General features: G+C 39.7%; 1 protein-coding gene across 1 annotated transcript in view; it reads right to left on the reverse strand.

Moving 5' to 3' along the window:
- The window catches only part of LOC113943374 (chondroitin sulfate proteoglycan 4-like), a 41,374-nt gene extending 14,084 nt beyond the window's left edge, over positions 1-27,290 (reverse strand). Inside the window, 8 exon segments of the mRNA XM_027635045.1 lie at positions 2,374-2,505; positions 6,500-6,698; positions 12,391-12,567; positions 13,178-13,648; positions 14,503-18,072; positions 18,666-18,708; positions 18,710-18,824; positions 27,202-27,290. Coding sequence (XP_027490846.1) covers positions 2,374-2,505; positions 6,500-6,698; positions 12,391-12,567; positions 13,178-13,648; positions 14,503-18,072; positions 18,666-18,708; positions 18,710-18,824; positions 27,202-27,274 — 4,780 coding nt within the window. The 5' untranslated portion in view covers positions 27,275-27,290.
- Positions 27,291-27,924: the final 634 nt, after the last annotated feature.

Consider the following 27,924-nt stretch of genomic DNA (forward strand, 5'->3'; position numbering starts at 1 on the left):
CCAGGTTATCACACCACCACCACCACAGTGCAGGGCCAAGGATGTCTGTCACAAAACCCTGTTCCTTCCTCATAGACCTGACCTCACTTCACTGCTCAGCACAGGCTGAAATATAGCCTAGGGCCACAGACGACAAAGTCTATCATGCTCTCCTGTAAAATAGGATCCTCCCCCAAACATAACCTTCTCCTTTACCCACTCCTGTCCTGAGAGTTGAGAACCTTCTCCAGCACCCACAGTAGTTTTCCTCTAGTCTTCACCCACCCAATAGACTGGGTGAAGGAAAGTGAAGTGAGAACACTGCCCGTGTGTTCCCAAATACAGAAGCAGAGAGGTCACAAAGACAACCCAACCCAAAGGAACAGAGAGGAGGAAAACACACAATAAGGACAGGTGATGCCAAGTAGAGCCAAACTAATCCATACAACTAGAGTGCAACAGCATAAGGTTGGTACGTAATAATTTTGTTACACGTTTTTACATTTAAAATTTGGAAAATGCTTTGGCATGAGCATTCTGCCTATCACTGGTAGAGAGTTATGAATCATCTCATCTATGGACTGATTAGACAGCTCTGCTTCCAAATAACTAAAAGTCAGGCTGCCCCTCCTTCTCAGAGAGAAACTCAGCTCATTCCTTCTTTGAGCAACTGCTTCCCTGAAGAGAGCAAATCCCCACATTGTATCCGGGATACACGTGAAAAAACTCATGTATCTCACAGACAATTTGCTGGCACACTGATAAAACAAGCTCCTGTTAAACAGAAAAAAATCAATAAATTATGTAAACAAATCTGGTATACCCAACACAACAAAAGACAGCAGTACAGTGTATTGCAGAACAATACAGTTGAGAGAATAGTTTATACCCAGACAAGAAGACATGGTAAATTCCTCACAATTAATTCAATTTTTACCACCCCAGAGAGAAGGATTCTTAAGTTGCCTCGAAATTAACTTTCATTCTGCAGCGCTATAAAATATAACAGGACACTGGCTGTTGTTTTAATATATATTAACCATTTGGCACCATCATTGTTTTATTAGTCATTTCATGACAGCCAAGTACAGCTGAAACCCACACAGCTCCAGAATGTCCTTTAAAAATATCATAAAGAGAACAGGTGAAAAAGCTAGTAAAACTTTTTAACACCTAAAAGGAATTTTGCTCACCCAAAGTAAGTGAAAATTCAGGAAAAACTGTTATCTTAGATTAATACAATGTGCAGTGCTGAAAGAAATACTGTATTTTGCAAAGTGAAGAACTGATTGACAGTCTAGAGACTTTGCATTCTATGGAAGTATCTGGCATGCTTCTCTTACAATTATCATTGTCTTAAGATAGAACTTCTGTAAATCCTTGTGCCCAAGGCAACCTTACATACCAATATTGCATGGTAATAAGCTCTGTAAGTGGATTTATGTGAATCCCATTTATATTGATTGAATTAGAAGATCACGCTGCTACAATCTCATTTTTTGTTGCCTGTGTTTAAGTGGCTTTCATGGCAAACCTGTTTATGCAGCTTATAACTGGGAAGTTTAAGAAGATAAAGTGCTCCTCTTCTGTATCCAATTAATAAATCAAGGTACAGATTAATACCTCTAGAACATTGCCAATTCTACATCTCTCTCTGACTCTACAGACCGTATTCAAAGAAAAAGGTAGCACAGACAAAAGTGAGATGCAAGACATTGCTCAGAGAAAACTAACCTATTACTCCTTTAATCCTGCAATTAATGTTAGATTACTACCTCAGTCAGGGACTACTCTTGCCAATGTCAAGAAGCAAATGGCTCTGGTGAGACCCTCTTACATCAATTCCTGCAGTAGTACGACTTAGCTGCTGATACAACTAATTACAAACGTACCAATATGAACCAAAGTTTTCAGTCCTTCTGATTCATCAGTAAGTCTTTCCATAACTCATCTTAAACAATAAAAAAGTGAATTAGCAATCTGCAGACTTTACATGTGCTATTCAGAATCTCACAGACACAAGCTCCATTCTGCTTTTACCAATCAATATCACAACCATCTAGGACACTTCTAAATATTTGAATATAATAGAGAGCCTTTTAACAAATCTGAATGGGGAATATCCAGAGCTTAGGAAGACAGTACTATTGTCACACTGTGCTTGTATATTTCACTGTCAGTTTTTACTGACTCCAAGCATATCAAAAAGTTAGACTACAAAGCAAAAAAGCAATATGTTGTTTGAGAAAACATAACCCTTCTTTTCAAAATCATACCGATAGATGTTCTCAGGTAGAGTTTTCCATAGTTTAGTCAGTTAGGTATCTAACAAATAACTCTATATTATGCAATATTTTCAACTGGATAAAATCATCATAATCTTAAAAAACAGACCTGGAAAGACTCTGAGTCCTTTGTTCTCTTCAAGGCTAATGACCAGCGTATGTACTGTGACGCTAAAAATCTGTCGAGGTGCAAAGTTCAAACCATCTGTCACCTGAAAGTTGAAGCCTCCAGACATTGCTCCTGTAGAAAAGAAAATCATAAATTTATTCTTGTATTACTCTGTCACACAAAACACAAGCATACTTTTGGACACCTTTTGCTCTTGGCTATAGTGAAAGATTGTTGAGGAATAAATTTGGTGCAGGTAGCTCAGTGTGCAGCTGCAGTGCCAGCTACAGATTGAGCTCTGGGTGGCAGGATCCCCAGGCAAGAGGGCCCCAAGCAAGAGGCCATGAGCTGCCCAACCTTTGCAAACAAAGGGCACACGGACCTGTGGCCCAGCTGGACACAGAGAAACAAGAGGAGCCAAGAACCCCAGACTTCCTTTGTGCTTAGACTGTGAGGGTATAAAAGCCCAGGGGTCCTTGTTCAGGGTCCCACCTCAGAGGCTCCCAGCTTGAGCTGTTATTCTGTTATTGCACCATGATTAAATTATATTAAGGAACAGGTGCCTGAGACTCTGCTATGGGAAACCTGGGACTGAACTGGTAAGGAAACCTAATCGGACTGTGTGAGTGGTGTGTGTAGGGTGAGCAGTGTGTGTAGGGAGTCAAGCAGGGTACCTGTTGGGTCACTGCAACCGCTCACTGTGAAAGGGCCTCATCTCCTGTGGTATAAGTGTGACTGCCTGAGTGACTCCTGAATGGAGCAGACTGGAAAGTTTCCTTAACAATATATATCCAAAGTCATCCTGACAGCAACTTTTGATCAGGACCTTTGTATCTTAATTAGAATTAAATAAATTGATTATGCAGTTAACACCTTCCCAAGGAAGAACTATTGGCTGCTGCTTACAGTGAAGGCCAGCATCTCTTAGATGTAAATCACGAAGAGTGGGCCCTTCGTCTCTTTCTTTACTGACCCAGTGGAACTGAAACCAAGTTAAACTTGGGGAAACAATGACTTCTAGATTTCCAGCTTCTTTTATAGCTTAGGAGGGTCCAAAGCACTTAAGCAGTCGCATTTTGCCAAAGAAGGAAATGGAGGGGAAAGTAACTAGAATGTTCTTTCCTTTTGTTTTACGTTTAAAGGTCTGTATCTACCCTTGGGGTTGTTTCCTTTGCCTCTTTGCTGCGCTTCAGCTTTGCTGAAGTATGTATGTTGTCACAGCTTAAAATATTTCAGAGGTTATGTGTACTCATAATAAATGCACATTTTTGCCTTTAATCTTAGGACCTTTACATACTTTGGCACAAGCAATAGCAAAATACCTCCAGGAGTCTGAGTCGATTCCTGTAAAAATACATCTCTCAGTACTGACTGACTCCTTCAAGCAGAGGCTTCCCAGACTGTTCAGTTAGGTAGAGAGATTGAAACATTAGCTGTTGCAAAGAGTTACCATGCTCTTCTATTTGCTTTGCCCAATTTAGCGACAAGACACCGCTAAAAGAATATAGATCCTGAAAGCCAGAGGGTGCTTGCATGTGAAGATCAGAACACCTTGCCTAACTACAAATTAACATATCAGAAGAATCAAATGCGAGTTCTGAGATTATAGTTAACAACATCCCTAAGTTAACAACACCCCTGGCTCTTATATCCAGCCAGACAATGAAGCAGTTCTGGAAGATCATGTCATATAGTTTTTATTTTAACAGTTTTTATTCTCTGATGTTTTCTCCTGATATAAATGAAGAAGCTGCTTATTTAAAAAGGCATCAGGGAGTCTAGTATTTGCACTAGGTTGGAAAAAAAACCACCCAGCTTACATACCCTCATTTGCTTTTTTGGCTAATGCAGGTCAACTGCTTGATTGACCCAGATGTTTTATCATCAGCAGTCAGGAACAAAACTACATCCCAAACTTCTGCTTGGGTGGAGCATTTATTACTTTATCAATTAATTTTCAAAGACACAGCTGATCAGAAGCGATAAAAAGGACACCAAAAAGAGGGTGGTAAAAGTTGCACTGAAAAGACATTACAACTTCAGAACCAACAACAGTTCAATTCAGTACTGCCCTTAGAAAAATACTGGCAGGATTTGTGGGCAGACTCCATACTGAAAAAGTGGGAGGGAAGTACTCTAGAGTGAAGGAAGGGTGGAAGAGACAAGGAATTCTCATGCTGAAAAAGGAGTACAGAAAAGGAAAGGTACGTTCTGGTTCTGCTTTTATGCTGGTGAAAGAACAATCAGGGATTATGGAAGAAACAAATAAAACATTCAAGGTGACAACATGAGAAAGACAGGAGAGATTTGCAACTCACTGCACAGAATTAGCAGCATGATGTAATGCATGAGGCTGAGTAAAGATGAAGGGAAAGTTTTGAAGTCTAACTTAGAAGCATAAAAGCAAAGTACGGTAGTACTTTCTTTAGTACTCCAGTAAAGAGACACTAAGAATGGAGAGTCACTGCCAGGTACAGATGTTAAAGATGTGTGGTGCCATAACAAGTAGCCAGAGAATGGAAGAGCTGTCTCAGCCAAGCGGATGCTGCTCTTCCCCTTGGAAGGGCTATAGTGGGTAGAAGAGTAGATAGGGGTACTTCCCAAGAGGACCCAAATAAGCTAGTGCACACCGTAAGACTGACGACAAGGGACAGAGAAAAGGGATAAGGATCTGAATGTCAGCAGAACACAAGGAAAGGCCACAGGACAAGGCTGGGAGCAAGAAAATGAGAGTAACAAGTTCATTTCTAGCAACAGTTCAAGATGAGAGAGCAAAGAAAATCACTGACAGAGAAAGGAAAAGAAGTAAAATATTCAGAGTCCTTTCTGAAGCACTGGAGGCCATGAGGCTGAGCAGAGGCAGAGACAGAGCAGCTGCAAGACCTGACATATCACCTGGGCAATTTTATGTTACAAAATTACTATACAAGCCACACTCCTACTCACCTGAAAACGAAATTTTCTGTTCTTTTCACTTTTATTAATCAAGATTCACTCCCTAAGACTACAGATATGCATGTGCCCTTTCAGGAACACAAAAGGGAACTGATTTCCTCACACTGAGACTTCCACTGTCCTACCACCATAGGGGTTTTTACATGTCAGTCTCCCTCGGAACAATTTAAATAGCTTGGCTCACTTTTGTCATGCTCTTGACCTTTAATTTCCCGTCCAAATTATTTGAGCAGGATTCTTATAGCTCACCAGCAACTGCTTGTAAAGCAACTTCAGTAACATATACACACTCTGCCAGACAGTGCATCATAAGTCAGAGCACATCAACCTCATGAAGACACAGCATAGATCTGGAGTGACTGCTGCTGCCAAGGGAGTACTGGAATTCTAGCCTGCCTTGGGGCTGGCAAGACAGTGCTGTACCTCTTCTATCTCCATCCTAAAAAAAATGGTTTATTCCTTCTATAGAACAAGCTTCTTCTTTCAGCTGAGGTAACACAGTAATAGAGCTGGAGCAGGAAACAAGCACCATATAAAATCCCCACCTCTTCCTCTGCATGGAACTCTGTTGGGATGTTCATTCCTGTGGCTTCCCAGCACTACTACTCAAGGATGCATGAAGCTGCCCTGACTTCTTTTATTCCCCACACATTCTCTCAAATGCACAATAAACCCAATCTCTAGGTCTGGCCACTGGCACAAAGAGTCAATGTTTAAAGCTGAATTCCTTCACAGCCTGAAAGGGATGTTGACATCACACCATAGCTTGATCGTCCATCACCACCACATCATGGCAGGTGTCTGTGAGTCTGTTGGTCCATGAATAGCTCTGCACTGTAGTGAGACAGAAAGGCTTCAGGAGATTTTCAACCGCAGTAGTCAAAAACATGGATTTCATATCTCTGAAAGCTGCATGGCAACATTTCTTTACTGAAAAACTGCTTTCAGAAAGAAGGCTGCTATTAAATAAAGCACCAGTACACAAAGGTTTCCCAGTAAGCACACATTTAAGTAGGCATCAGACCCTTCTCTGTTTAGTTTGTGAGACCATGCAAACAGTCTCTGAAATCTTTGTGACATTAGAATGGCATCTGTAACGGATTAAAAACACCAGTATAATGAATAGGAAGAGTATTTTGGTAGCAGGCATGGTATTTGTGAAATCACATACCACTGTGTACAAATACCAGATGCCCTTCAGTTATATGAGCCTGGGTAAAACTAAGGATGCTCTTGTTTGGAGAAGACTTCAGAGCCAAGTGCCCACTGCTAGGTGGAGTAATGGAATACACCAATTCTGATGGTGAGGAATCTTTGTCTTCTGCACAGAGATCATCAATAGTTATTTCTATGATGGAATCCACCCAGACCTAGAAAAACAAAATAATAAAAATAAATAAAGAAAATGCACACAAAAGAAAATAGGGGGGATGGGGAGGGGACAGGGATGGATGATACATAACTCAAAGAAAAAGAAAGACTAGAATAAAGATTTGCTACACTAGTAGCTATGGCAAGTTTCCTTACTCTCCATCCAAATCTCTGATCACAGACTGGAACAGTTAATGTTGGCAAATGGTTTTCAAAATACAAGACCTTACATACACCCTGCACCAGTTAGAGTTTCAGTGAGTTGCAGCAGAAGTGCTCTATTTGTCAGGCACCATGCAAACCCTAACAAACATAACAAAAATTGTATTATGATAGCTGAGTCAAGGAGCTACTTTCCAACACACACACATGAATATTAGTGTCATGTACTTCACAGCAGGCAAGGCATTCAACATGTTCTACTTTCACCAGCAGAAAAGATAAAAGAAAAACAGCCTGGGGATAGCAAAAACTTTAATACAAATGGAACACTTGTTGTAGCTGCATTATTTCCTCCTAACAAAATGCACTAAAGACCCTTTTATAGTGCACCAAACAACCCACAGAGGTGTTCAGTTCAATGGGAGATGAAAGAACCAACACCTCCAATAGCTGCTTAGCACCTAGTGAAGTCATGATTCCAGACAAAATAGCTAACCAGTTTTTAGAAAGATGGTATAAATACCATTACTTAATTCTAATAAATAATCTGTTGGTGCAAGTTCAGAGGAGGGCAACAAAGCTGATAAGGGGACTGGGGCACCTCCCCTGCAAAGACAGGCTGAGGAAGTTGGAGCTGTTCAGCCTGGAGAAGAGAAGGTTGTGTGGAGACCTCATAGCACCTTCCAGTATCTGAAGAGGGCCTAAAAGGAAGCTGGAGAGGGACTCTTCGACAGGAACTGTAGTGACAGAACAAGGAGTAATGGATACAAACTGAAAGAGGGGAAATTTAGGTTAAATATTAGGAAGAAATTCTTTACTTGTCAGGGTGGGGAGATACTGGAACAGGTTGCCTGGGGAAATTGTGGATGTCCCATCTCTGGAAGTGTTCAAGGCCAGGTTGGATAAAGCCTTGAGCAACCTGGGCTACTGGGGGGCATCCCTGCCCATGACAGGGGTGGTTGGGACTAGAAAATCTTTAAGGTCCCTTAACATTCTATGATGCAATGATGATTGTATGAATGCTTCTTCATTTTTTATCTGAAGATATGGAGAAACTGTAAGATTCTCCTTTCAAGCAGAAAGGACTGCTTCCTGAGTTTTATCTGTATCTTACTGGTTAATTCCTTGTTTGGAAAGAATAAGCAACAGCCCATTTTATTCTTCATCTCTGCTGTATTTATTTGGCATTACAGAAAAAAGTGCTAACGAAGAAAAATACATATTTATCTCAATATGAAATTAAATTCTTAAATATTCAATATGTCAATATCAATTATTTCGATGCAGAATTTATATCAGAGATACAATCTTAAAAGCCTAAGCCTTTAAATATCTCAGTTTGAGCTTCAAAATACACACTGCATCATCCCTTCCTGTCTTCCTAAGGTCTTAGTACACTTAATAAATATCTGGTAGTAACATCACACCAAATGCCTGAAGAACGACCTTTGACAAAGGTCATTTTACCTCTGCCAAAACCAAAAATCAGCAATCACAGATTTTTCCCTAAGTATTAATTTTACTTTTTAATAAAAACCATGGAAGAAAACCTTTTAAAGACACTGGGGTTTTTGCCACTATACTTCAATAGAGGACAGATTTCAGTCTGCATTGTGTCACAGAATATGTGCCATGGAAAAAGAGATACTAAAATGAAATTAAATGGTTTTTTTTACAAGTAGGAAAAAAGTTTGAACAATAAGTTTATAACAGAAAATATCTTGCATCCAGCAAATAGCTATTTTCTCCCTTGAAATATATATTTCTCTGCAATGTAATTACTAATATCAAATTTTGATAAGGAATGACACCTATGAATACACAGGACGATAACTAATCCTAAAGGGTGACTTAGTGAATGGCATCAAATATGCGTATCAGTGTCACAGGTTTTGTATCGAGACCCTCATCTCACTAGCACTCGTGTAGATTAATCATCATGGCTGGGCTTCACGAACAAAGATTTGGGAAGGCTCTATCCACATTTGTTACAGGCACGCTGGTGGCTTATGAGGCCAATACGAGATAGACATAGATTATTCTACACAGAAAATAAAAGGTGACATAGAATATGCAAAAATATAAGAAATTACTATGGATGTCACTACAAATTACTTATTAAGTTTCAAATTTTTTCCTTACTAAAGGAAAAAAGAACTATAATTTCTAATTATAGAAAAAAGTGTTTTTCTATATGTCAATATCAATTATTTCAATGCAGAATTTATATCAGAGATACAATCTTAAAAGCCTAAGCTTTTAAGTATTTAATTCCATTTTTCTAGCACATTAACACACAATGCTTTTTAAGTACTAAACATGACCTGCAACATGATCCTTGAGGAATGAAAGGAGATCTAACAGCTGAAAAGAGCAGCAGGGAAGCAAACACTGACAGTACAGCAAGAATTGTACAAGCATCTTATTTTCCATATCTGGGATCAAGATGTCTTTGAAGAACACCATAAAAACTGTATCTGAACTTCCAGGATGTAGCATTACACTAGTTTTGCATGTGTCTAACACATTCCACAGCCACGGTCCAAAAAAGGTTCATGACCTTGCCAATGGGAAGTAATTCATTCTGCTCTACTTACAGCATTGGCTCATCAGTATCTCCTTGCATGCCACACATCTTACCAGACACTCTATATTCATAGCTATTTTAACACTTTAGAGAGTGACTTAGAGAAAACAACAAATTAGGGGGTTTTTAAACCTAATTGTAGGAAAATATAGCCCTCTTGTGGCAAAAGGAGGATACAGTCATTTCACAGTATTGCTACCTACAAATATCTTTAAACACATACATAAATGCAGCAAGGAATGCCAGGATGGCAATCTTCTTTAAAACATCCTATTTCCGTTACCCATTCCCAACACAGAAAAAAAAACGTCCACAGAAAGTGTGGAAACTTTAGGAAATTATACCTAAAATGCTGATAATATAAGTTTCTAAGTAAACGTACCACTCATGAATTTGTTCCAATGGAAAGGCTTTAAAAGAAATGCAAGGATTACCACCATATGTTACAGAAGCTCTCAGGACTACAAAACTTTCTGTATCTCATACGTTATGTCATAAATTCTTAGTCAAGGAAAAGCAAACAAACAAATCTAAACAAATAAACAAAAGAAAGCCACTAAGCCCCACCCAAAATCTTCACTTACTTTCACTTCCTAGAGAAAAAACAGAAACTACTCCCAAAAAGTTTGGTTGTCTGTCACACAAACTCCATGGTGTTCATAACCTTCATGGTGTTCACAACCTTGTCAACAACAGACAAAGTTGTCTGAAGAAAGGATGTTACAGATGCCTCTGAAGTGGGGGAGCTAGAGTTGGACTCGGTCAGTATATGCGCACATGACCAACAGTTTCTGGCATCTGGCCAGAAGCCCATGACAAAGGCCAAAATTAACATCCATATATCCACACCAACATCATAGCTGCTATATAATGCATCTCTTCACAGAAGCTATTTCTTAACAGATGCCAACAACAGCACTGCTTTCTAACTCTTTATACTGTAATCTGCAAAATTTCTGAGGGGCTGAACTTCAGTCAACTCAAATGGTTCATCTGGACTTTAGTTTTCACAGTACTGGTTCCTCATTTTATACATTCCCAAACCATAAAAGATATGAAAGAGCTACTGCATTTTTAAAAGCAACAGTCTATTACTCAGCTGCCACCACTAGCAATGCCCTTGAGGAGCACAAACTGCTTGGCTAGAACTTGGGGTCAGCCCCTATCACCCTACACAGGAATGCCTATCTCATCTCAACCATTTTCTCCCACCTATTTGGGATGTGCAAGTTTGATTTAAGGAAGAATCATCTCAGTGTATTCCTCCCAGTATATAACCTGACTAACAGCTTTGTTTTAGACTCCACACAAATCCACCATATGTGTGCATATTGGTCAAAACCAAAGATTATTTCCCAACAGCATGTGCCTGACTAGCATAATCACAGGCACAAAGGCAGCATCCTTGTTCTGGGTAAGCAAACAGCCTCCCCAGTTATCATTGTTCTTGGGAAGCCTACATTTACAGATATTTTTAGAAAAATCCATAACCTGCATTGCCATGCACTGCATAGCCTTTGTTTTGTTAAGACTGAAGTTCAATGCCAGTAATGCACCAGAATGGAGACTGAAAAGTCTGACTGGACATTTTGCCTTTTTCCCTGTGACTAAACATTACTGCATGCTGTGCTGATGTCTGCACAGTACATGTAATTACTTCAACCAGGAAAGTTTTTGCTCTGTATTACTCAAATGCTTGTAAAGGGAGTCTGCCCCTCTGCCCAGCAGTGTCTGCACCAGGCAGGGTGTCTTCGGTTGTGTGCAGATTATAACAGACTACCTGCTGTCACTGTGAAGTTGTGCAATACCACTACTGCTGATTTAAAATGTCTTTTCTCATGTGAAAAGGCTAAATACATAACACAGCGTTATGATCATCTCAAAATACCCTGGTTTAGCTTCTTTCAAACTTATTCCTAAGTATTTTCTTTGTCTTGCTGTCTCCCAGGTGGGTTTACTGTGACCACTGGCTCATTAGGTGATCCAAATTCCCTTCATTCTGCTTTTCTGAGTCACTTAATTTGTTTTTACTCATCAGATTTCAGATTGGAAATGGGAGCTTCATGGGCACAGTGCCTGTAATAAATTGTTTCTGGTTACTGAGTGCCATCATAACGCAAAAAGTAACAATGCTATAGCTAAATAAATTAATTAATTAATTAATCTGAAAGTGTACTGAAATTGAAGTAATAGTTGTAGATTTTTTTTTCAAATATCAATAGATTAAAAACTCAGCTATTAAGAGGTAAAAAAGGTATCATTAGTAAACAATTTTAACATTTTCTTCAGGATTTTTTTTGGGGGGAGGCTGAGTTAGAAACAAGTTAACATGCTGGTTTTTTAGCTTACAGTATCACACAGGAATAGCTTCAGTGCCTGCACCAATATTTTGATGACCTGTAACACCCCAGATTTGCATAGACAGCATTGTATTATTTGCAACTTTTAAAGAAGAGAACATTCCTGTTTTGTACAAGAAATACCCATTAGGCAGAGTGTAGGAAGGCATTCTCATCATCACTACTCTTGGCACTTTTCTAAGTTACATGTTCATTAACAGCCCTCCAGATACCCTAGCAAACAACACTAAAACGTAACAGTGATCCAGGTGTCAGCCATTCACTCCTACAAGCCCTAGGTCAGTCCAAAACACTTCATGTAACTTTAAGATTAAAAGAACACTCACTCAGCCTTCTAGATAAACTTGATATTAGAACAGCAGAAAATGTTCTCCATGATGACTAGAATCTTCCTAAACACAAATCAGCCATGTACTGCCTGTACTGCCTCCTTTCATTAGCATTAATTTCTGTAAATCCCAGGACTGCTATTTATTATACTGACTATCCCACCAGAGACAAATCTAATACTCCGTTAATGAAGGTGCATCAAATGGCATCAAAAATAATAATTTTAAGACTTCAAAATATTGACTAACATACCTGAAGAATTTTGTTAACTTTTATAACAGGAGCTTCATCATTTACTGCAGTAACAGTTACAAATACAGTTTGGGGCAAACTTTGTTTCCACAACTCCGTGTTATTTACTACCACAGTAAAACTGTCCATCAGTTCTTCACTGTCATCATGAACATAGTAGATTAATTCTTGTTCCACCTGAAAAATACAACAAGCTGAAAAACCAAGGAGGCTAGAAGAAAATATATCTCACATTGAAAAATACTCTAGTCATGCCCCTCTGTATTTATTGCATGAACATTTTATGATTTCTAAGACTTTATTTATGCTTATGTTAGTAAATGGTGACTTATGATACTCTTTTGTTTCTTGGAGCTAAAAGACTGAAAATCAGTATATCATGCATATACTGGCTGCCTCGGAGCAAAGACATGACCTAAAAAAATTACTTTTTTTCCACTTTCTTCTTTGTTCAATTTACACACCATATCCTCCAGTCTTTTCAAAATGTACCCACAGCCTTATGTCATCTTACATTTCCTGAGTATCTACAATGCTGCCTGAGAAGGACTGGCCCATCAATCCACTGCACTTATGACAGAAGCACACAAGGAAGTGATGTGGTTCAGTACAACGTACTCTCCCTCCCCACTCCAAATGACCAGCTAGAAACTGCAGAAAGATGTTGGGCTCAAGGCCAGAATAAAGCTCAAACTCATGTATCTCACCACCTCCCACAAAACCCCACAGCTTTCAGCAATACAAAGAATCCATCATGATTACAGTAAAGCGAATCTAAATGTGTTACCTGTTTTCTGGTAAATGTGGTTAACTTTATTCCAGGAACATGAGAGTTTTCAACATACCCATGTTTTGGTTGCTCAGTTAAAATGAATTCACAGCTGAGTCCTACACAATGTCTACTAGAAATTTTTAGACAGTCTTCCACCAGGGCTTTCGAGCCCCCTCCAATTACTGTGAAGTTCTGTACTTCCAGTGGAATGATTCTGGGGATGATGTCTACAGAGATCTCTATTCCACTCACTGTTCGGACACCGTTGGTCACATCCAGAAAAAAATGGTCCTCTAGTTGGTTAGAAACTGTCTGCACATCCTGGACTTTGCCCTCGTCGACATCTTGCTGTGTGAAGCTCAAAACTGGCCTTTGGTCAAAACTGAGATAACTTTCTTCCAAGGAAAACTTCTGAATGTATCCGTGTACTGGAAGCTTTCTTACTGTGAACACAATCTCAGATGGAGAACTGTTTTCATGAACAACCTTAAATTTAGGGAAATATCCCAAAATTATTCAAATGGAAACAGAAGAATTACTATAATTCTCTTCTGAATTTTTCACTTTTAACCCCTGGACTGTCTACCTAACTGAAATGGCATTCCTTAATTGAGTTACACGGTTCCCAAAACAGTACAATACTTTGAGCAGACACGTATTAAATATATGTGACCTAGGAGCCTTCTGTAACCACAAGTATGTTTTGTAATTTTAAAAAGGAATACACTGCGGAATTAAGTAATGGCCTCAGAGCTATAGATCCTGCCTGAAACAAGGATTTCAGCAGCACAGCAACGTGCTGTCAGAGCCCCCTCGTGGTGGTTATTGGAAGGCTATCCACAAACAACGGGCAGGAAAGAATTAACTAAGCAGAAATGGCCTCCGGTTTGTGATCTGATGTTTTTAAAATTTTGGATGTAGTCCTCGAACAGTTTTAACTGGGCTAGCTCCAAACTGAATGAACCAAAACCGTTTCTTCCTTGGCAGTTCCCACCATCTCAACTAAGAACAGTACCTGAAGTACCAACAATTGTTAGAAGTGAAACAAATATATACAAGCAGCATCCCCAAATTCTAAGTTTTTCAAGCACCAGCATATAACGAATGAAAAGATTATGGGCAGCCTTTTTTCTTTAACATAATCAGTTTTCCTTCCTATAAATGGAAGCTTGCTAGTGTCAGTATTTACACAAGTAAGCATCCAGAATGCAGTCATATTAGTGGTAACCAAAAGGAGTCAAAGATATGAAGACACAAACTAAAGACACTGCAATGGCTGAAAAAAACAGTGAGAAAAACTTGCAACAAGACTGGAAGAATGGACAGCACAGTTAACTTACTAGCAGTTTGCCTTTATTGATTTCAACTAGTTTTCCTTCTTCAACCAAGAGATTGTTTTTGTTTGCAACCCTTGGTGGCTGCTGCTGACTTTCCAAATATATGCGAACCTGCACTTCAGCATTTAGATGGACATCTCTAGCATAGACTGTAAAGTTGAATTTGTCAATAAGGTTGTTGCTGTCATCATGCCTGTAGGTTACATGCCCCTTTATCAGATCACGTTGAGTAAAGGAATCCATCAACAGATTATTTACATATATTCTTCCATATTTTGGGAAAGAGAGTATCTCATAGGTAAGCTCATGATCATTTCTTATGTCTTGGTTTGTAGTAGCACTCAGGTTAGCTGTTGAAACAGTTCCCTCTTTCCCTTTTTGAACCAACAATCCTGTATTATTTGCCAGCCTAACATAAGGATCAGTGGCATTAACTTCTAGAAGCAAAGAAGTATAGTGCTTGCCATCTGTCACAAAAAGAACAAAACACCCAAAATCTGCACCACGGTGTAGAAACAGGACTTGCTTTTGCTCCAGGTCCGCTTGTTTGAATTGGCAGAGTCTATGCAAAGTATCATTTGTTAGCACCAAGTCCCCATTGGAAATACCACGTCTAGTATATAGCAACTGTCCATCACCAAAATCAGAATCAGGATCATGATAGCAAAGATCTGCCAAAGTCAATAATCACTGCCCATTTCTCACTATGTTAAATATCGTATCAATCACACGTATTGGTTTCTCATCATTCTTCAGCTGGACAGAAATGTTGAATCTAATTTCTACTGACAAAGATTCTACTTCTGGATCAAAGTTTGCCCACTTTCCTGACTCTTTGCTGGAAGCTCTGACAAGAAATTCATCAAATGCTGTCTCAGAATCGTCATGCACATACATAAGGTGGTTATTGGTTATATCTTTATTAGTGAAAGTTGTGAGACTGTCATTATTCTCAGAAGGGCCTGAAAAATCAATAAGTTTTAATTTCCCATGCTTAGGAAACTGTATAACTTTGTATTGGAAAGTTTTATTATTTACTGTTTGCACAAACAATTTCGTGCTCGTTATTAACTCTCCTTCACCTTCAGTAACATTAAGGCCATTGTTAGTCAAAATAATGTTTCCAAAATCTGATTTGATGTAGACTTCAAAGTCATACAAATTTGATTCCAGATAATTTGCAGAAATTAGGAATCTAAATGAATCATAGTTGTCTTCATGGTATCTGCTGATTAATTCATATGCCACTTTTTGATCAGTAATATCTTTTTGGCTAAAGACTGAATCTTTTTTCAAAGGCTGGTCATTAAGCAGTATCTGTCCATTCCTTGGTAGAGACAGCAATTTAAAATGAAGCTCATCTTCAGGTATTTCTAGATCTGCAATAACAGCAAAAAGATTATCAGAATTCAAGTACTTCTTTTTTGACTTTTCAGTTTCTAGAGGGCTGTGTTTCAACAAAGTGTACCTTAACCATTTCACTTTGATCGGAAATGTGTGCTCTTCACTGATTCTGTTTCCTACACTAACTTTCAATTTAAATTGGTCGGTAACATTTTCCAGCTGAATTTCTTTAGAAGTGCTACAGTATCTCACACGGCTGCGCTGAAGAGAGCGTTGAGAAAAACAACTGACTTGCTTCCATTCCCCCATTGAATGCTGCCTTTGGACTTGACCAAACCGAGGTGGCTCTGTGATTTCGTACTGTATTTCCAGTTCCTGGAGGACAGCATTTGTTTCAACTGCCAGATGCCTAGGTGTTATAAGAGTTGTAATACCTTGGAGTAGATTTATTCCTGAGTTGTTGATAACTCTGGAATCCAAAGGAACTGCCATGGCACGTAACACAACAGTGTTGCTCACCTTCTCACCGTCACTTGCCCTGAGAACAAGCCTTGAGTTCTTGACACCTGTGTGGACAAAGAAAACAGTACCTTCTCTTAAGTCCTCATTAGAAAAAGTAGTAATGGTTTTTCCAGGATGCTTTGAGTTTTCTAAAAATCCTGCATCTGCATTCAGATTTCCAAGGACTGAAAGACTGAGACCCTGAGAATCAGTATCCTTATCTAGAACTTTTATCAGGTCTCTAGTCAAACGTTTCTTTGAATTCTCTAAGAGAAGCAGCAAGTTTCCCTCAGGAGGTGCGATCTCAGGTGCATCATTTACTGGAGTGACAGTAATGCTAAACACATGCTGCTCATTTTCTTGAAAATATGGAGGCATGATCTTCTCACTGCTGGTAGAAATGGAGAAATTAAAATAATCGTAAGTGTCCTCAGAGCCATCATGGACATAAAGAACCTTCCCTTGCCACACATCTTGCATAGTAAATGTATTTACCTCCTGCACTGGTCCAATATTTAGTTTCAAGTTTCCATGAGAAGGTGGTTCCTTTATTTCAAAAAGAATTTGTGACTGATGAATTCCTAACTTCTCAAAGTCTAAGCTGACCTTAATATGCTTAGATTCGAGTGAAGCTTGTCCACCCTCTGGTACAATCAAGTTACTTAGAACTAAAAGGTGGCTCTAGTCTTCCTTGCCCAGAGAGACAGAGTTTTCATGAGAAATGGCAAATACTGGGGCTGTTTTCACAGGAGGGTTCTTTACAGCCATCTCTAAAGAAAGATTTGTATTAAAAGCACTCTGCATTTCACATCCAGCTGAAATGTCCTTAGTTACCAGAACATTCTTCAGCGATTTCTTTTCTGAGTTGGCTTTCAGGTTTCTTAAGCAACCTTTGAAGGATCCTCCTCTGGCATACTTCCCAGATACTGAGATTAGCTTTTATTTAACCACTTCTGATCGTATGCTGCCTTCTACACCACCTACAAAGAGGGATCCCTTCAGAATTGGCAGCTTACTATGGGGAGGCAATGATTTTTTCACAGTTTCTTCATCCAATGTCAGCTGCAAATATTCTGCAGTAAATTTCAGCTTGATGTAGTGCCAATGACTATCATTGACCGATCTACGAGAAGAAAGATGGGTTCTATGTCTATGTTTTCCAACATAAGCTTTAATTAAACCACCTTCCATTTCCATTGCAATGAAATCTCCCACTTGCCCAGGGTGGTAAAGCAGCAAGCCACATGCAGCTGAGGTTTGCAATGTACACTCGAAACTTGCCTCATCATCCACATTCCATGATGGGAAAGAAACATAGGACCTGGAACTGAAGAAACTGATGGGTTCTTCTTCACCCACAAAGAATTCATCACTGCATCCCACTGAAACTTCATGGATGATTGTGAAGCCAGGAGAAGGTCTGAGAGGCATCAGAATGTCTCTGTGGTTGAACAACACATCATCAGTGCATCCTCGGAAACTGGGTAGTGCTCCAACAAGGTAGGGAACATCAAGTTTGCTAGTACCAACTATGTAGAATCCATAATTGACGTTTAATTCATAGAGAATTCCAGGCATTTTTGCACTAGTTCTATCATGTTTATCAACTACCAATGTGACATTATCATGTTCATGATGTAGTTCAACCAGGTGCCAAGCTAAATCATTCAGCTGAGATCTTTGCTGAGAATGCAGAACTCATTCCCCCACACCAAAGTTAATTCTCAACTGCAAGAGATAGAATTTTAACTACCAAAATCCAAAGTGGTATTTTTTGCAGTCATACATTAATATATGGTTAATACATTAATTTTCACACATTTTCATAGTAAACACCTAATTTACAAAATATAATTGAAAAAATAAAATCGCACTAAAATTCTGTGTAGGTTTACTTGCCATGACAAATATGACCTGAATAACTCCAGAAGCAGGAACGGACTTCTCTGCAGTTCTGCAAGGAACAACAATCCTGAGAACTCAACTGACAATGATCTTTCAAGACCTTACCTTGCAGAAAAACAATTACTTGGATCCAAACATTTTTTATGATGCTAACATCATTAAATCTGAAATTCTGCCTTTACTGAATGTCATGCTTTGAACACAATGACCTTGATTTTAAAATCTAGATATCTCAAAGCCTATGGCGATATAATTGTAAGAAATAAATACCATATTTTGAAATTATCAATTATATTTTGTGATTTTTCCATTTCTTTAAACAGAAACTTTGAGACTTGTTATAGACAACAGCTTAAAGAAAAACACTGAGCAATACAGGTTACACATACCTTTTTACGTTCAGTTATAAAGCATACCTGTACATATCCTGAGTGTAGCTCCATTAAACAATAATCTGTCTGCTGCAAGAAAAAGCAGTCCCTGTGCCTTGCTTGTTCGAAACTGCAACTGTAAAGATGTCTGAGAGGATACCTCTGCCGTGTTCAGCTCTACAAAGCTATCACCATAAAACGATACTGAAAGAAATAAAGGAAAACAAACGGGAAATTTAATTGCACATAAAAAACCTCTCTTTTTCTTATCTACAGCTAAATGTATGTAAAAAAATTTATATTACTCTCTATAAACTTAAATATGCACAATTTAAAATAAATCTCAGATACCGAATTCACCAGTCCACACAACAAAATAAGAGCCCCATGGCCATACCAGTGTGTACAAAGTGTGAATACAGCCCAGTATTCAATTTCCAACAGTGATGACTGAGAACTGTAGTAGTGCAATTATAATGAATAATTTCTTTCAAATATTCTTTTCTGCCTTGACTGTAACATCAGTAAGCTTTCTCATTTGATTACTCACTGCCTTTACCATCCCCATTACTACTATACTGAACAACACAAATCCTAAGACCAAAGCCTCAAAAACTCTGCTAGTAACTTCCCTCTCACATATGAAAAAATGAAATCAATCATTTACCCCTCCTCCTACTTAATCCATTACTTAATATACAAAGCCCTGCACTCCTATTCAATGGCTGTTCAAAAGCCTCTGATGGCAAACTTTATCAAAAGCCTTCTGAGAATCTAAATCTTAGATGACTTGCACACCCAGGTCAAGAAAGCCGCAACAGGTTTGTAAAGCAGAACCTATCTTTAAAGAAATTGTACAGACTTTTCCCAAGTTGATCCTACTCACTTGTGCATCTTCTATCCTTTGTTACAGTATCTACAAATTTGACAGGTATGGATGTCAGGCTTACAGACCCCTGGTCATTCTCGTTTTAAATACTGGAATAAAATCTGCCACCATCCATGCTTCAGGTACCCAGGGACTTAAAAGCATGAGATCAGACATCACTCTTAGCAAGCAAGTTATTTCACCCTCAAGTTTTTTTAGGTCAACCCCTCTCTTTCCCTGCCTCCACCCCAAAAAAACAAATTTCAGTTTGGGTATCCTCCCAGTTAGCAGCAAACACCATTTTATTTAGCTTCTCTGCAGTAGCCATGCCCCTTCTTTTATACAGATAACTTAATCAACTGGCTGCACAGACCCTCAGCAGGGTTTTTATTCTTGATGAACTTAAGAAGGATTTAGTAAGAGCTTTGACTCCTTCAAGCTGATCCTTGACCTTTTTTATTTTTTCCCCCAGATGTGTCTATTTTCAAATTACATCTGCTAGGGTTTATGATGCTTCAGCTGTGTTTGGACACAACTCTCCAAGGACACCACCAGCTAAATATTTATTTTGCAGTTTTTAACTTCATTCTGAAATAACTTCCTCATTTTAACATAGTTCTTTTGAAAGTCAAGCCTAACTGCAAAGGACTTTTGAGGTTTAATTGTTTCAGTCTCTACATTAGCTGTCCCCGTGCTGAATCTAATACACTCTGATGACTCTTACTAAAAGTGTGGCTTTAACTCAGACTCTGTACTGGATTCTGCACAGACTACCAAATCAAAGATCTCATTAAGCAGCTGATTCATGAAATAATCATTAACAGTATCTAAAACTTTGCTGTAAGATATATAAAAATTCTAGCTAGCTCTCTCAAGAAAAACATTCAGTAAACACCACAGCCAAAAACTATGTAACAGCAAGTTATATAAAGTACCCAGAGAAACACAGGAAAAATCCTCAGATTTATCCTCAGAAATACACATATTTCTTCCAAAGGAAGAGTCACCGCTGTGCTAAGAAACATTGGTTCCAACTGGAATCAAAAGGAATTCTTCCTCACCAGGGTACTTCTAGCTCAAAAAAAGCTTTCATCGAATAGCTCTAATACCCCTTACAAGTCTTACATAAAATTTATACACTGCGAGAACCTATGCCATTTGTTGTACATAGAAATGTTATTCTGTAGAGTCAATAAAGACAGACCTCCTCTTTAAAGCAAGTATTGGAATAACAGAACTATAGACAAATCCCCAGTATAAGAAATTACTAATAACTCAGGAAACAGGTTAAATATTTATAATTTTTTATTTTGTGCTAAATTCATATTTTGGCAGTGTCTGGGACTGTCACTGTACTATTTAATGTACAGATGGACTATAGGAGATTGTCCCTACCCTACAGAACTGCAGATCCAGTGTCACAGGTAAGGAGAGGAGTCCCCTGATTTCCACCTCAGTAAATGATGCACAGAGATACTGTCTTCCTGTTCTGGTTTCAGCAGGGATAGAGTTTATTTTCTTCCTAGTAGTCAGCATAGTGCTGTGGTTTGGATTTAGTAGGACAATAATGTTGGTGACATGGTGGTGCTCACCCTAAGTTAAGGATATTCCAGTGTCCCATGCTCTGCCAGCAAGCAGGTGCACAAGAGGCTGAGGGGACCATGGCCAGGAGAGCTGACCTGAACTGGCCAAAGGAATATTCCATACCACAGACCAACATGCTCAGTATATAAACTTGGGGACAGCTGGGCATCAGTCAACAGATGGTGAGCAACTGTATTGTGCATCACTTGTTGATTTGCAGTTTTACTTCTCTCTTTTTGTTGTCTCCTTTTTCAATACTATTATTACATTTTACTTTGTTTCAATTATTAAATTGTTCTTATCTCAACCCACAGGTTTTACTTCTTTTTTCTTGATTATCCTTCCTGTCCCACCATGGGGTGAGGGACTGAGCAAGTGGCTGCGTGGTACTTAGTTACCAGCTGGGGTTAAACCATGACACTTCCTGAAGATCACAAGTAGCACAACCCAGCTGTCTGAAACAACCTGTCCTAATCAAAAGAAGACTCCATTTCCATCAGCATCATAGTAACATCAGAACATCAATATAACGTTATGGGTACAAAAGAGGTTTCACCTTGAGAAGACAGACCATTCTCCTCACCCTACTGAGCCTCCAAGAAGCAGTTACGTTCATTTACGTTCATCCTCGCACCCCCACAGAACAGGCAAGTAAGAGATTCCATTAAAATTTAGCAGTCAAGTTCCTCAGAAATTAACAAATTAAATCAAAATCTTTCACAGATGTCAATATCCTGAAAGTTTCATTATGATCACTATAACACGGCCCCCAAATTTAGTTAATTTCTGAATGAACAGTAATGATTGCTGACGGAAATTGAAAATTACTTTTAAATACACTACATTTTCAACAGACCTGAGTATGTGCGGAGAAAAAAAATTGCATTTTTTGGGAGGCAACTGAGCAGAAAGATAAATTTATCTATGAATTATTAAGTGCAACTTGGAATAACTAGAATGAAGCTGCAAAGTCAATATTTTGCAGTGTACCACTGGGAAAAAGTTTGATATTTATCCTATATATGAATTTCTCAAAAAGGAAAAAAGAAACATAAGTTAAAGCTTTTGCTTTCCATAAAACTCTTCAGAGTCAGAATCCATCACTGCAGGTGGGGCAGGTAGGCATTGATCCAACCCTAAACGAGATCTTGGGCCAAGACCACCCACAATGCCTTGACATAATTTCTGCTTCTGTACCCACCAAACTAAGAAGCGTGTTATTACAGTATAGGAATCAAGTTCCTCTAGAACAGACACTTTTAGAATGCTTTTTGGCTGAAACCATGTTATGACTGACCTCAAATTTAATCTGGTGCTTTTGAAACAGGGACATTTTGTCATGGACCATCTGACATTAATCACCTCATTACAGAAAGTACATGCAGTTCAACCAGCAATACCAGCCTGTAAGGTCCCTTGCTGCTGGAATAGGTGAATTCAGCATATCGTGTAGGGAAAGATTCCTCTGCAGTGCCTCGGCAGATAGCTTATTCTGTAACACCTCTGGGCCTCAAATAGAAAAGACAAGTGAAAGCAGCTGAGAATGACAGCCAGATCTATGTCAGTTATTAATGTCCCGTTATGGACACAGAAATAGATACACAAAGGCTCAAGAAAATAGAGGCATAATCACTTGGGATGCAAATTTAAAAATCTGTTCAAACTCAGTTACTAATTTGTGGTCCCCATCCCTCTTCCTTCTCCCTTACAGACAACCCTCAACGCTAGGGCTATAAATTCTTCCCGATATTTCCATCACAACAGGTAACATTTATACAAGAAGTGTAAGTTTTGAAAATTGTGTTTCAAATAATATCACTGAAGATTCTCGACCAGCTCTGTCCACAACATCTTTCTTTGAAGCAACCACAAGAAATCAGGCAGGCATAGCAAAAGCCTCCATAGTCACAGAGCAAAAGGTTCTTCATTCATCACTTAGTGGTGGAATTTGGTTGACATCTTATCTTTTTGTTCAGCTTTCATTCTCTAGTGCTAAAAACATTATCAAATTCAACCAACAGCTACACCTTGAATAATGTTTCTCTTCTTTCTGTACTCAAAGCACAACGAAATATAAGCCTCATCACTCCTCCACTGCCAAAACTAAAAACTGTACAAATGTATCTACAAGAAACCAATCTCAGAGTCACTACACAGCTAACATGAGCAATGCACATGGATAACTCTGTCCCCTTCTTGGGGCGGCTTTTGTCCCTCCATTCTCAAAACAGTTTTTTTTCATACCTTACATTTCTTCTGTACTAACAAGTCTTTTATGGTGCTTCAATAAGAGGTGGAGGGGTTGTACAATCTAGAGATGAAGGCACGTTTCCAAACAGTAAAAACACGTTTAGCTATATAGAAGTATAGCTTGAATCCTCATTTAAGAGTCCTCATGCACTAAATGCTAGCCAAACAAAGAGATAGCTTGAGTCCCAATAGCTTCTGCCATAACTAACATAAAACATGCAGGTCTCAACAGATGAAGATACAAGTCTGATCTTTATTTCCCTAAACCAAAGGAAAAACAGCTTGCAACCTTCAACATAAATAAAATAGGAAGACTCTCCCTTGGGATAAGATTTGAGTGATGGAAACAAGTGTTCAGAGCCTCTAAATACCAAATAGAAAGCTGTTGTGATATTAATAACTTTAAAAGCCTTGTTTGCTATGACTGTACAGCACAAGTGGAGACAGATCAAAAAGAGAGAAAACATTAGTGAGAGAGCATCAAATTCCAGGTACCCTATGTAACAAGCTTTTTCAAAAAAAGGCGGAATGATTAAAGGATACATTTGCAATTACTGCATGGACTCGCATCCTGCACTATAAACACGCCTAGAGCTTTCCCATAGAACCAAACCATTTCTTTAGCTCCTTCCCACTAAAACAGCTTTGCACTCAGGTCCAAGGTTTCAATCACTGCACCACATGAACAGTTGTCAGTCCTCTCCAAGGAGAATTCCCTAGTGTACAGACACTCCTACAAAAGTTTGTAGCTTTAAAATGTCTCAGTTCTGTGCTGAGTAACTTAGCTGGAATCGTTCATCAGAACTGACCCAAAATGATTCTTTTCACATGCTGCAAGTATCTGTTACTAAATGTTGTGACTTGTACATTTATTTCCCTATCTAGCTGTATTTCTTTCTTTCATCTTGAATCTGTCAGTAACATGTTTGAAACCATTGTGAGTATCGGAGAATCTCAAATTTGGATTTTGGAGAAAAAGATATTGAGTTCTAGCAATTGCATAGAGTTACTTTAAAAGTAACTAGTTTATACTAAAGCTTCTGAAAAAAAACTAAGTGCTCTGATAAAGATGCTATGAAGATAAGAGAAAAAGAAAAATTCATCAACTAACTGAAAAATAATTCTTTTGGGCAAAGTACCTTACATGGGTAACATTCCATTGGAACTTTGGAAAGGTCTGCATAACTGTCCTGGGTTTGGCTGGGATAGAATTAATTTTCTTCTTAGTAGCTGGTACAGTGCGGTGTTTTGGATTTATAGCACATCAGTGATAAAAATCACTATTTTTTAAAATATAATCCAAATAGCAAAAGAAATTGCCATAGATTTCATGGAGTTGTCCAGAGCGGTATATTCTGGAAATAAAGATGGTCAGTTCTGCTGATTCAAACCTCAAGAAAATAGCAGTTAAAAAATGAAATTTGATCGCAATTACTTTAAGTGATTTCCTACTTGCTTTTTTTGTTTCTGAACAACAGTGAAGAATCAGATTGGTAGCTAACTTTTCTCAAGCTTCTGACTGAAACCTGACCTCATGTCAGAAACTCTTACAGTTGGTGTGAGTGCCCATTAAAACTAGACTGAACGGGCTTTAAAGTCCTAACCAGGACTTCATGAGCATGATGACTGTCCTTACACTGGTGTAATCCAATGCTGGTCACAGTCCTGTATCTTACAGTGAATCTCAATGCCTCTCACTTTTGCAGGAGGAAAAAGTGAAACTCCTTTCAGTCTGATTCAGCATAAACTACTATTAATCGCCTGTGGAAAAAAAGCTCCAGAAAATATACGCTTATAAATAAAAATGCACTTCTTTTAAAATGGCTTCTTTTTTTTACTTCACAGCTAGTTGAAACTATACTTAGAATGTTCTTTTTTTTTTAACACAGTACATGCTGCATCACAAATATGATCAAGTTCAACTGATGAGACTGAAAAACACTACTAGTACCACAGAATTCATAATACGGTTGGCAAATCTTACACTCTCCAAAACACGCTGCTGAAACTTCGAAAAACAGGAGTTTGGTTAATGAAACTTTGCAACAAGGATAAAGAGCACAAAGAATACCACAGAATGATGGGAGGAGAAGAAACAAAACCAATCAAAATAGGACATTTCATAAAGAAAAAGTACTACATCCATCTTTGTTGGTAGCAGGTGACATCAACAGCAGGGGACAGGACACGGGAAAAATGGAACTGGAAAAGGAAGCTGTCAGATTCATTGGGAATGCCCTTTAAGGCTAACATAACCATTATTCAAAAGGGAATTCTCAAGTTGATTCACACTTTGTAAGTGTAGAATTTAGTGAGACTTTTTGGGTAAATGAAATACTATCAGAGTCTGCAAGCCTCTTACATTCACCTAAAAAGTATACAGTGAGGAATAACCTTGTGTTGCATCTACAAATGCTTTACACACCAGACAAGATGATGTTTAAAGGTCCCTTCCAACCTAAAACTTTCTGTGATTCTATGATTTCCAGATAAAAGACAGTCCTGTAGTTAAAGCACTGAACATGAAACGAATGGAACTGATGTTATTTTCTGGTTCTATAACATAAACTCACTGAAAACTGAAGAATTGGGAAACCCACTTAACACCTAATTTCAGTCTGCTGTCTATAAGAAGCAGTTAGTCCTTTTTTTTTCCTTCCAGTCTTCAATTGGTTTTTCTTCTCACTAGATTATCTCTGGGTAAGGCTATAGCTATAATAGCACCTGGAGTAAGAGAAAAGAGCTGGAATTTAACCTCCAATTAGGCTCTCATTAATTTCTGAAGAACTAAAAACAATTTTTTTAAAGTTACAATTAAATATTAGTTTGTTTCTAACTAGTCTTCTCATCTAGTGAAACAGATACCACATAATCACAGATCAGACACTCAATATTTCTAAAGACAGAGTTACGGCAATTGGTTCATCTCACATGGAATTGCAAAGAGCACGAAAGACCACATTACTTCAACTGCTTGATGATCCATTATTTTAAAAAGATATTTAAATAATAAACTCTACTACCAGTCTTTGATGCTCAAATTATAATTTACTTCAAGTTGTATCTCAAGAAGAAATACAATTCCTAGCTAAAGTTTTTGGCTGTTCCAATGATTTTGGTGACTGCCCAGGCCCTGCACCATAAGAAGCATCACCAGCAGTGAGATGACTGGCATGTCTTGGCACATCTGAAAAGCCAAGCATAAAACAGCTTAAGTTGTATGCTAAAAAACAGATACCTGCAGTTACCAGCTGACAAAACATCGAGACTACTGGTTCACACCCATGCCAGAGCAGGGGAAGGAATCACAGGGAATGTTCTTGCACGTACCATAGCATATTCCTTGTGACATATTACAGGGAAGGCATCACAAGGAATGTTGTTGCACGTGCCTTAGCACTTTCCTCATGACATACTACAGTTATGACTGGGGTCGGGGGGCGGGATGGGGGAAGTTTTCATCCACGTGGCTTGGGTTCTCCTTGTTTTTATTAGAAAGTCTAGCTGTGTCACAGCATCTCCACAGCGGGAGGAGGCCGCACGGGCGCGGGCTCACAACGAGCGGCCAGGCTCGGCCTTCGCTTCAAGGAACAGGGACATCAGTCTGTCACAAAATGTCCCACCGTCGGCAGAGCCCCGGCATCCCGCCCCCGGCCGAGCGGCTGCCGGCCCGGGCACCGGGCCGGGGCAGTGGCCAGTCCCCGCTCGGGCTGCTCCTTCCGCGGGAGCACCGGCGACAAGTGGCTCCAGTGCTCCGAAGAGCCCCAGGGCCGCCCGGCCTGGCCCGCCCGGAGCTGCGGCCCGGAGCTGCGGCCGGTCGGCGCCGGGCCGCCCCTTCCCTCCGGCCGCAGGTGCCTTCCGGCCCCGCCGCGGCCCTACCTGCGAGAGCCGCCCGGCGGGCAGGCACTGTTGCCACCACCGCCTCCAGCAGCAAGGCGGGCGCGCCGTCCATGCCGGAGGGGCGGCCCGGCTGGACACCCCCAGCACGGCCTGGCCCTACGGAGCGGCGGAGTGTCGCCGCCCCGGCCCCGCGCTCCCCACCCGCTCTCCCGGAACGGCCTCCTCCCTCCTTCCCTCCGTCCTTCTTTCCCTCCTTCCCGCCCTACTCACAGCGCAGCTCCTGCGCCGGCCCGCCCCCAGCTCCAGGAACACCGGCCTGGCATGGGACACAGGGTAACTCCTTCCTGCAGCTCCGGCTGCCCCCACCACGGAGGGCTTGGCCTTCCTCAAGGCTGTGGTTGAATCTGTGCTTCGGAAGGGACCTGCCCGCATGTGGTGTACAGCTGTTGCCAGTCGTTCAGCCACTTCAGTCTCCCTCCGTGGCCTGCCTGTCGCAGGGGGAGGCTGCTCTGAGTTATCCCCAAACCTTCCCCTCTTCTGGCTGCAGCCCCCTCCCTCGAAGTGTTTGCATACCGTCTGTAAAGAAACACATCACGTTGTTTTAGGGAAGAAACATGTGACAGAAAGTCCAACCAATGGGATCAGAAACTGAGATGAGTACAGAACCAGAGAATCAATTATTTTGGAAAAGACCTCTGAGACCAAACACCACTGTGTCAACTAGATCGTGGCATTAAGTGCCATGTCCAGTCTCTCCTTGAA

The sequence above is a fragment of the Corapipo altera genome, unplaced genomic scaffold, assembly GCF_003945725.1.
Source record: "Corapipo altera isolate COAL_440 unplaced genomic scaffold, ASM394572v1 61411, whole genome shotgun sequence".
Classification (NCBI taxonomy): Eukaryota; Metazoa; Chordata; class Aves; order Passeriformes; family Pipridae; genus Corapipo; species Corapipo altera.